The sequence below is a fragment of the Phaethon aethereus genome (genome assembly GCF_964289735.1).
Source record: "Phaethon aethereus genome assembly, chromosome: 1".
Lineage (NCBI taxonomy): Eukaryota > Metazoa > Chordata > Aves > Phaethontiformes > Phaethontidae > Phaethon > Phaethon aethereus.
Window position 1 is genome coordinate 68,822,058 of NC_138575.1, and position 10,720 is coordinate 68,832,777.

At 43.0% G+C, this 10,720-nt stretch overlaps 1 protein-coding gene across 1 annotated transcript in view; it reads left to right on the forward strand.

Moving 5' to 3' along the window:
* Nucleotides 1–10,248, forward strand: part of WNK1 (WNK lysine deficient protein kinase 1) — a gene marked incomplete at its 3' end in the record, with an annotated part of 104,966 nt that extends 94,718 nt beyond the window's left edge. Inside the window, exons 27-32 of the mRNA XM_082001158.1 lie at nt 842–1,044; nt 2,348–2,542; nt 3,805–3,897; nt 6,256–6,297; nt 9,448–9,635; nt 9,934–10,248. Coding sequence (XP_081857284.1) covers nt 842–1,044; nt 2,348–2,542; nt 3,805–3,897; nt 6,256–6,297; nt 9,448–9,635; nt 9,934–10,248 — 1,036 coding nt within the window. The remainder of the gene's footprint in view (nt 1–841; nt 1,045–2,347; nt 2,543–3,804; nt 3,898–6,255; nt 6,298–9,447; nt 9,636–9,933) is intronic.
* Nucleotides 10,249–10,720: the final 472 nt, after the last annotated feature.

The following is a 10,720-nucleotide window of genomic DNA, read 5'->3' on the forward strand; positions in this document are numbered from 1 at the left end:
GTCAGGACCCGTTGTCAGTGTTTATGTGGGAAGTAAGATTCTTTAGTGGGAAAGTAGTACACAATTATAACAAAAAAGGTATATACATGTTTGCTGTACTTAATTTTCTAATCTGTATCCTTGCTGTATTTGTTTATATGTAGATTGATTGCTGCACTGTGGATAAGACTGCAGATGTATAGAAGCTTCTGCATGTCACTGAAGTTTAGTAGCCTGTGGGAATTAGTGTCTCATTTGAAAATGACACACAACTCTGCATTTTTAATACGCATTTCTGGCATTTCAGTGGTTCTCCTTTTCCTGAAGAATCCTTGTTGGCTTAGAAAAAAACTTAGCAGTCCAGCAATGTGACATGCTAATTTATTTATACTGAAAGTTGAACTCTTTTTTAGGGCAGCTGGCAATTTTAAATCTTGTGTATGCAACTGCTCTGGAAAAAAAACCCCTAAGGCAATACAAATGTAGAAAGCCTCCTCCAAGGCCATGTGTCTCAGAAAATGAGTAATCTAGCTATTCCTGTAGCATTTTAATGCTGAATGATGTGATCTTCTACAGTAGGTGCATGCTTGTTTGTACTTTGATTTATCCTGGTTTTATGATTACAATGTTGGGAACTTTGTGTTGGAATTCTAGCCAAGGTTAGAGCTCAGTGGAAAATGGCAAGCGTTGCGTCATGGGTGTTCAGTGGTTATTTGTGGAAAAGATTTATTTCCTCCTTTCTTAAATGTTAATGAGAGTTTGACCAAAGAAGCTGGTCAAGCTTGACTGGAGGGGAGGGATTGTATGCATGCATGTATATACATATAATTTTTCTAAGTCATACTCTTTGGTAACTTCTTAGGCACCTTAAAGAGATCCAGGAGCTGCAGAGCCGCCAGAAGCAGGAGATTGAGTCACTATACATGAAATTGGGAAAGGCCCCACCTGCAGTCATCATTCCTCCAGCTGCACCCCTTTCAGGAAGGAGGAGACGACCTACTAAAGGAAAAAGCAGCAAATCTAGTCGTAGCAGCTCCCAGGGAAATAAAAGCCCTCAGCTATCTGGTAAGATTTTCTTCAATTTTTTGAGTAGATAAAACAGACAAGGTACCACCTGTTGTTCTTAGATCTATGTCTCTGTCTCTCTGTCTTGAGGGGGGTGTGTGTGTCCCAGTTTCTCCACTGCCTGGACTACTAGATCGTTTTTTGAAATTGCTTTTGCAATTTGGTAGTCTTGCTTGTGTCTTTTGCAATCTCCTGAAAGCTACTGTTAGATTGTTCTGTAAGAGCAGTTTTAAAGTTGTGATTTGTATTTTTTAGGTGTTAGTCATAGGGCTCTGACTAGGAAGATAAGTATAAATTTATAGTGTGTGGGAAAACTTCGATTTATTTTTTTTGTAACTTTTTTAAATTTTATTTTTTTTAAGATAAACTGCTTTTGTTGCTTCTTGAAACTGATTTGCAGAATGGGGCTGGTCTCTTCAGTCATCTTCAGAGTTGTTTGGGTTTTTTTCTACTTTGGTAGCACTTAAGCATGGTGTTACTGATGTCCTTACACTTCAGAAACTTAGTCACAGTTGATGGATGTTAAAGTAGTGATTTTTTTTTTAATGGATTTGCAATTTTTTGGTACTTAGAAATTGAGAAACAGTTCCAATTGTCAAGGCTTCCTTTCTTCCCGAAACCGTTTTTATAATAAACAGAACTCAAAAATAGTTCTGCTTACTGTTTGAATTACATGGATGTCAGATGCTTGTTGGGTAATTGTAGATGTCTCAAATCCTGTAGCACTGAGTAGACAGTGTTGGAGGGCCAGCACTGTGAGCAGAAATACTTGTTACTGTTTCTTGCACATTCACTTTGGTAATTTCAGGTCATGCCGCAATTTCTGTATCCAGTTAGCCTGGCTGCTCACTTCTGTTTTGTTATATGATACGTGTATGTTATACGATGTATATTATATGATATACATGTATGGAGCTATGTGTAAGTATGTGACAGCGAGCTAGCACAAGAGCTGCCTTAAAACTTAAGCAAATAAGAATTTTCCTAGTCTTGCTGCTTTCTCAGAAACTGGAGTAGTTCCCTCCCCCTGCCTCCCCTTCTCTTGCCTGGCTTGTCATGCTTGACCAGAGGATCATATCCATTTTTTCCCCCACCACAGCACTTTTTCCTGTATCACTAGCGTAATAGCTCAACTGATCATTTGAGTTACTTGGTAGTGACTTCACTCCGTAGTAAACACTCCAGTCAAACTTTCCTCTGTTTTTTTTACCTCCTGCCCCTTGGGAACAATGACAGAAGCTCGGAAAATGATGTGGGGAAAACTGAAACGTTGAACGACTTTCTGCCTTCCTTCTTCCTCTAGGCAATCTGTCAGCTCAAAGTGCACCATCAGTCTTGCCCCCACAGCAGACTCTTCATCCTCCTGGTAGTGTGCCAGAGACTGGGCAGAACCATTTGTTACAGCCCCTCAAACCTTCACCTTCTAGCGAAAATCTCTACTCTGCCTTTACCAGTGATGGTGCCCTATCGGTACCAAGCCTTTCGGCACCAGGCCAAGGTAAGACTTTAAATGGAATTAGTGTCAAGTCTTGCACCTTTGTTACTGGTGAAGGAACGATCGACTTGATGACACTTGATTTTTTAATATATAGCATAAAGTAGATGGGTAGTCTCCAGCCTACGTGTGGAGGCTTATAAAGGTGGGTTTTGCAACTAGATTTCTACCTTCTCGCATAAGTGAAGTGTGAGGTTGTTGAAGTAATGAATATATAGTCTGCTGTCATGAAAGCACAAAGAGTACAAAAGAGTGGAGTGTGGTGGCAGCAAGCAATGTTCTGCTGACCTGGGGGAAAAGTATTGGCTGGAAGGATGAGGAGACAATGAGAATGGGGGATTGGAAATACAAAGTGAGACTAAGGAATGGGCTTGGATGGTAACAGGTAGTTGAAATGGTAGGAAATTTATGAAGACTCAGGGTCCTTTTAGATTGCCGAACTGCTTTGGCTGTTTCTGTCAATGGCATTTTTAACAAAAAAAGATAAAAATTTAGGCTCATGTTCTGCAATTGTGACTTAAAGGATTATCCTGGAAGGAAGAGTTAGTGTAGGAGGATGGAATGGTAGGAATAATAAATAGTTCATTTACTCAAGTTCCTCAAGTTGTGGATTGCTTTTTATTAGTTAGTATGTTATGCAGTAATTTCTCAGACACAGCTCTGATTTATTTGGTAGGGAGGGCTTTTATGCTTGCCAGTCATTAAGGGGTGATAGCTTGATTCCTTTACCTCTCTGAATTTAGCTGTTCCATTTTTTTTTTTTCCTCTTGAACATATTTTTGAAAAGCTTTGCTATAGAATGAATACATCAATTCTAATGCATGTTTTTGCTGAAATTGGAGAAGTACAGACAGAAAATGGAAACAGTCTTTCTGGAAGAATTTTCTATAAAAGGCTTTTTAATGAACTGTTTCAAGTATTTTGGAGCTACTTGAACCATCTCCCTGTATCTGGAGTTGTGCAGTACCATTTTATAATTGGATACTTTTGCCAGGATTTGGCTTTTGTATAGATCGCAACCTTATTGTTGGGTTATGTACTGGAGACTAACAATGCAAACTCGGCCTAATGTCTGGAGGTATTGGAGGGAGCCTCTTCACTCTGTATATTGTCTGCCTGCTCTTTGGTCCACACTTTGAGGCTTATTCTTGTGTGTCATGTTAATGCATTTCACCCTTCCAACCTCAAGTTGCTAACATCTTGTAGTGGTGTTCTGTCTCTTCTCCTCTCCTTTCTCTGTTCTTCCCGTTTTTGTTTTCTCACAGGCTGTGCGAAGTTTAACTGTGCATCTGAGAGAGTGACGTTCAAGCCTGGTGGCAGGAGGACCCGATTTCTGAGTACGCCCTGCTTGGCTCTTTGTGTGTAACACCTTTACTCCTTCCTTGTCTGTTTTTTGTTTTGTCTTTTTGGTTTGTTTTTTTTTTTCTGCTGCTTGGATCCATTTCCTGCAGCCTATTCTCATCTGCCACCTTGTATTCCCTCCCATTCCATGGCTCAGCTGAGCTGCTCTTAGCACACCTTTAGAAGTTTGGGTTCTCGTGTTAGGTATTCTCTGTTGTTAAACTCATAACAAGCACTCATTTTCTCTAAGCTTTTGGTGGAAACTTTCAGTGAAATGACAGAAACTGGGGAGAGTTAGTAAGTTGTGGGTGCATGGGCATTTTCTTTTGGCCTGCCTTAGTAATCATGCTTCAGCATATGTTAGCTGACGTGAGACTTGGAGGGGAGGTAGTCTTTCTAGTAGAACAGGCAGGAAGACTTGTTTTCCAAATTATTCCTTTGTTGGACACTATAACTGATGGGGGAATATGTTGACTTCCTCCAGCAGTATGCTTGCTGTGCAAGCTGGATGTGGTTTTGCATCTTCTCAGCACTAGTGCTGATTACAGTGCAGAGCATTGATGCCACCTATAGGCAGTTAATATTGACTTATGTTCATTAGCAGATGGAGAGCTAAAGATTGAAGTGCTGAGGGTTTTAAAAATACTTAGAGAATATTTTCAGGCAAACTCAAAAGATCGTTACGTACTAATGGGCCCAGGTTTAGAAGTTTCTATTGCGAATTGGAGATACACTGAGTGTGCAACAAACAGCAGTAAAGGTGGGTCAGTAGACATCTTCAGACATCCTGTCAACCCTCATGAGTTACCTTGCAGCTCTTTTCAAAATCCTTTTGTTTGTACTTACATTGGGTCAGACTTATGAGAGAGCCTCAAACTTCTGATGTGATTGAAGTAATAATATGCTTGAGCCGAGGCTGCTGATGTGATGCTTTTTATTGGGAGTGCTGCAACATCTCCCACGCTGCTTCCGCAGGCTGGACCCTTTAAATGTCTGACGTTTGTTTCCCACCCTCTGGAATGACTTGATCTGAGAAAGCTGTAAGTGCTGTAAAGAGACCGTCAGCTGCTGCACTGCATGACAGTACCACGCATCTGTAGCATCTGTCTCGCTGCAGGTGGCAGTAGCACAGCTGAGCCAGAGTTCTGTGCGGGAACTGGGCCTGGCCTTCTGCAGAGACAGCTGCAATGCAACCAGCTCCATCCACTCAGAAAGGGAGCGAGTCGGAGGGGAGATTTTTTCCTGGCTGTTCAGTTTTGCAATGATACCTCTATCCCACTTCATTGGATTTGGAGATCTAAGTACGAATGTTACTTAGTTTTTCAAATTGAGCAGCTTTAAATGTTTTTGCAAGGTATATTAATGTACAGATGTGCACTAACTGACATCTGCAATCTCAAGATTTACGGCTCCTTTCTTGGAAGAAATTAAATTCTTACCAAAGCTAACCCTTTAAAATCATCTTTAGTCTGGCCTGTCCTTTTTTGGGGTAAGGAATATAAAGAACAGCTGTTCTGTTTCTAGAATTGACAATGAACTGCATATATGAGAGTATCATTTACTTATAAGGCCTTGACTTGCTGCAAATTGACCATCATCTGGCTATTAAGAGTGCTTTGGCATGCATGTCTGTAGCTTATGGGACTGGTGCTGAGGGAAATGGATTCCTTTTCAAAAGTGTGTTGTAGCTCTCCTGTGAAAGCAAGTAGTACTTGGCATGGTGCAGCTTGGCCTGGCACTTGGCTTATTGCAGGTTGCTTGCTTCCTGGAGTCTTGTCCTTGACATGCTATTGCAGACTGTTGTGGAGAGTGACAACTGGAGAAGATGCTGGGTTAGAATCAGTGGTGTTGAGGAAACAGTGCGGTAATCGATGCTTTAACTGTGCAGCTGGAGAAACAGAGTGGTACAGCTTGGCAGGGAATGTCTGAACTATTCCACGAATCTGAGAAAACAGGGTGACAAACTAAAAGCACCTGACCTATCAAATCAATCTTTCTCACGCTGTAAACCAGTCGAACTTTGATAGTTGCAAAATGCTTCCGATGTCATGACAAAAATGGAAGATGTCCTTGCCTTTTCTTTTGTGATAACAGCTAGTTGTGATAGTAATGTCTCGTGACATTCTTCGCTATGGTTTCGGAATTCTGAAGAATAAATGTAAGGAGGCTGGGCCTCTTCTCTTTCTGAACGTACAACTGATTAAACTGTCAGACCAGTTTTTGGGTTTTTCCTAGAATATCCCAGTAGTGATTACAAGAGCCCTGCTGTGCTGTGTCCTCTGTTTCTCACCAAGCTTTTTGTACTGTTTGCTGATACTAAACATTTCTCACTGTTTCTCTTATCTTTAACAAATTACTCTCTCTTTGTGCTTCAGGGAAGATGGTGAAAAAAGTCTGTCCTTGCAACCAGCTCTGTAGTAATTATCTTATTTCTGTTAACTCTGATTCTTGATTGTAAAGCTATTCATCAGCTTTTCTGGTCACTGAAGCCTTACCTCCATGACTCTGTCTCCAGCACAGCATCTGTCTGTCTGTTATGCCCTCTAATGTGTACTCTGTCATTAATATATTGAATTGTCTGGCTATTACTCTTGCAGACAAGTGGAGGCAGGCAGAACTTCACCTTCACGGTGGAACTCTTTGCTCATCGCTAACAAGAGCAAGTTGAGCATCAGGGTCAGTTGCTCGCTGTAATGTTCTGGAGTTGTACCTTTGAGCAGCTGGTTTGTTTACAGATCTGATGGGGCTTGCTGCCTCAGTCATGGATCCAATTGCAGACGCTCCTTCAGCATTTTAAAAGAGCAAGAGAAAGCCATCAGTGATCTCCGGTGTGTCTCCCAAAGCAGGAGGTGTTTAGAAAAGCCTGTGTGTGCTCATGTCATTTAAGACTGTTTTAAAGGTGTCTTTTGACTGCTGGTTTATGGGGGGGAAAAATAAAAGGGCAGAATGAAGCCATTATAGGTAGCAGGCTGGAGAGAGAGAAGCCTGTTTCACTTCAGATCCTTCACGTCAGAGCAGAACTGGGGATGGCTGCTGTGACCAAGCAGGAATGTGGAGGCTTGTTTCCATTGAATGCTGCAAATTGAAGCACTTCCTTTTCAGACCCTTCTGGATGGCAGTTTCTGCAGGCAGTGACTACGTCAGAGCTAAAATGTGAAATTCCTGAGAAGTCATTTTTTTAAATTGACTTTACGTGGAAGCTTCAGTAATTGCATAGCTCGCCTATGATGGTGTGGCTGGTCTGTCTGTGACCTGAGATAGGAGCTTTCTAACAAAATCACTTTTGGAGACAAAGCTCTTGCAACCTCCCACTTTTCCCACTCTGAATCAATCCAGTCCTTTTCAAAACGCTTAAACTTTCCTAAACGATCTTTCACATCTTCAGCTGAATGCACTGTAGTATGTACCTTGACAAATTCTCTCCCTTCTGTGGCCTGAGGAAGCTCTCCAGTGTAGGTCCAGGATCCAGTGTGCTTACTGATTAAAGTGGAAATGTGAAATACCCAAAGCAGATACTGGCCATCGTGAAGAGGATGAGAGCAAGTGTGTCAACCTCTGCATGAACCCTTGTGGTGGAATGTGATTATTGCTGGTTTTGGCAGCTCCTCTGGAGTACCTCTTTCTTGCTTTTGCCGCATTCGTCTTTTAATTTCACTTTTCACATCATTGCTCTTACTAAATAATTGTATTCTGAGCCTTTTCCACGTGATGCATGCTTAAGGTTCTTGTTATTTCACTGTAGATTTTCCTTGCCACCTTACAGTGTGTTCCTATTATCCTTCATCTGTGCTGCCGCTGCACACCCTGGTCAGGGAACTCTATTCTTTCCTTTTTGCGTGTACTGTTGCATGCGTCTACCTGCCTGTAACAACTGCTGCCCCACCTGTGGGCACGCAGACCGGGAGCCACTTCCATGCTTGAGCTGGAACTGGTGGGAGGGATACGTACCCTTCCCTCCTCAGCACTACTAGAGGCAGTAACACTTTGCTTATTTGTCCTGCATAGTAAGTATGTCACTTTCCTAATTCACTCCTCCAATATGAAACATTCCTGCAGGGGTTTGGAGCCAGTTCTTTCTTTGATGCAGTGGTTGCAAGGAATGTGGCTGATAGCCGGGGAAAGCGGAACAGATGAAGTAGCTGTCAGGCAAGAGACAGCGACTCCATCATTTGGCCTTTGCAATAGAGAGATGATTTTTCATTGCTGGCATTTTTGATGTTCCACTTTTAATCAGTTTTCTTCAGAAATGCCTGCCATAAACTCAGGTTTTCTTGGATTTCCCAGTTGCAGTCTTTAGAGTCAGCAAGTAGAAAAGTTTGAGGAACTTTGAGAACCAAGTGGGTGAGGATGTGTGCTTGTGAGGAGTGCTGGGTTTAGCACCGCAGTGGCCGGATGCTGATTTTGTTGTTTGGTTTTGTACTGAACAGATTTGAAAAAATCTAGATTTCTTTACCATGTTCTTCAGAAAAGTCTGCCCTAGTGGTTAACCGTCACTTCCACATCTGTGAATGAGGATATTTTGCAATACTGTTGGGAATTTACGATACTTGGTAATATACAATTTCTTTTATTCCTGTTACGAGGTCTGCCTTTGAAAACCCTAAATTTGAGTGCAGTTGCTTGTTTGTAAGTGTGAGTGGGACAGTGAAGCCATCCAAAACGAAGCTAGATTTCCTACACTCCCCCCCCCCCCAACAATGTTCAGCAAGCTTTCTAGCAGGACCGAAACTTGGTATTTATGTGAAGGGTTTTTTTATGCTCTTGCAGTCAACTCAGTGAATAGAAAAACTTGTCAAAGCTTGTCTGAGAAACTGCTCTCATTTCTGCCTTTAAGTTGTGTTAGTTGTTTGCATCTGAAGTGCATGTTCTTCTGACATAGGAAATCTGAACATAATGGCAAAAAAATGCTTTCAGAGGCAAAAAGCAAAACTTAATGCAGTGCAGACTTCCCCTGCTGATCCTTGCTGTTTGGATGAAGACAGTCCCATCTGGTTATCCTCAAGAACCTAAGTATGGCAGCTATTGGAAAGAACAGTTGCTGTTTCTCACTGTGGCTTTTTTGCATAATCTGGGTGAATTTTTTCTCTTCATTTGACCAAGTGGAGATAATTTGCTACAGAGCGGCTGGCGATGCTGATTGTAGTGCTCCTTATTCAGCATCCAGCATTGTCTTCCAAGGTGGGCTTGACCTGTGCCGATAGTGGTTGCTGCTAATTAAAAGGTGTAGGATGGGGGAATGACGGGACTGTACTGTCATTCAGTGCTGAAATCTAATCTTCTTTTTCCTCTACAAAGACCTGTAGGCTGCTGCCATTCCCCTCGTAAGATGACTACTTGCAGTGCTTCTTGAAAAGTAAACATATCTATGAAATAGTCTTGATCTGAGAAAATGCCTGTAGGAGTCCTTGTAGTTTCCACTTCAGTGTGTCCTGGAATTGAAACTTAGAATTAATCTGCATGGCAGTTTAACTGGCTCTCTATTGATGTACCATTACCACAAGTATTGCATTTACTAGAGAACGATCATCTTTAACCTATATTTTGATTCCTGATTTTTGTATTTGTAGGGACCAGCAGCACTAACACAGTTGGGGCTGCAGTGAACAGCCAAGCACCCCAGTCTCAGCCCACTGCTATTGCCTCAAGCCGGAAAGGAACTTTCACAGATGACCTGCACAAGCTGGTAGATAACTGGGCCCGAGATGCCATGAACCTGTCTGGCAAGAAAGTTGGCAAAGGGCATAGCAACTATGAGGTAAGATGTCATCCGTAAACATTTATGGTGAGCAACTGTCAGCGTCGTCGCTGTCTCATTAGGGTATCCAACACAGTTGCCATGTAGCTTGGACAGCTGCTTTAGAAAACTGTTAGCAGTATCTTCCATGTGCAGGATTACATCACCTGCTCTGGAAGGGAAGGGAATAACTACAGAAGAGGGCCATGGCCTGTTCATGTAAACGTCCATTGGGAACAGCTTTGTGGACTGAGGCGTGAACCTGTGGTTTTTAAGAGCAGTTGCGTTAACTTTTCTTGGGGGTTGGGTTTTCTTCCAGGGCCCTGGAATGGCAAGAAAATTCTCGGCACCGGGTCAACTCTGTATCTCTATGACATCCTCCCTGGGTGCTACGCCCATCTCTGCAGCATCAGCTACCTCTTTAGGTCCCTTCACAAAAGCTATGTGCCCGCCACAGCAGTACGGTTATCCAGCAGCGTCGTTTGCCGCTCCGTGGAGTGGGACGGGTGGTCCAGCACAGCCACCACTCGGCCAGTTCCAGCCCGTAGGTGCCACATCTTTGCAAAGCTTCAACATCAGCAATTTGCAAAAATCGATCAGCAACCCTCCCGGCTCCAACCTGCGGACCACTTAGCCACGCTCGGGCTCGGAGACCGTGCTGGCTAGACCTCGGGGCAGGATGTGGGGAGGGAGATGGGGCCCTATACCACCTACTAGTGCTGCAATGAACTGGTAGCTTGCCAGACGGGGAATGAATTTCTCTTTTCTAACCATTGCTGTCAACTCTCTGTAAAGGGAGTTTCCCCACATGCTTTCAAGGGGGAGGAGGATGATGATCAGCATCCATCTCTGTGATGGGACAGTGCTTTTGACCAGGGGGTTCTGCTCTTGTATGGAGCAAGAGCTGTGAAGAGCAGTCATGGGGTGAGGTAATGCAGTCTGGCTGTAAAATTTCTCTCTGGTTTGAGGCTGAATCCACACGTGTTGAGGTGGGAGAGCTGAATCCTACCTAGCATGAGGCTTTAGCATGCTTCTCATCTCTCCCTGAAGAACCAAGACCAGGAGAAAAGCTGTCTAAATCCCCCTCCTCTCCCTTTCCCCAGTCA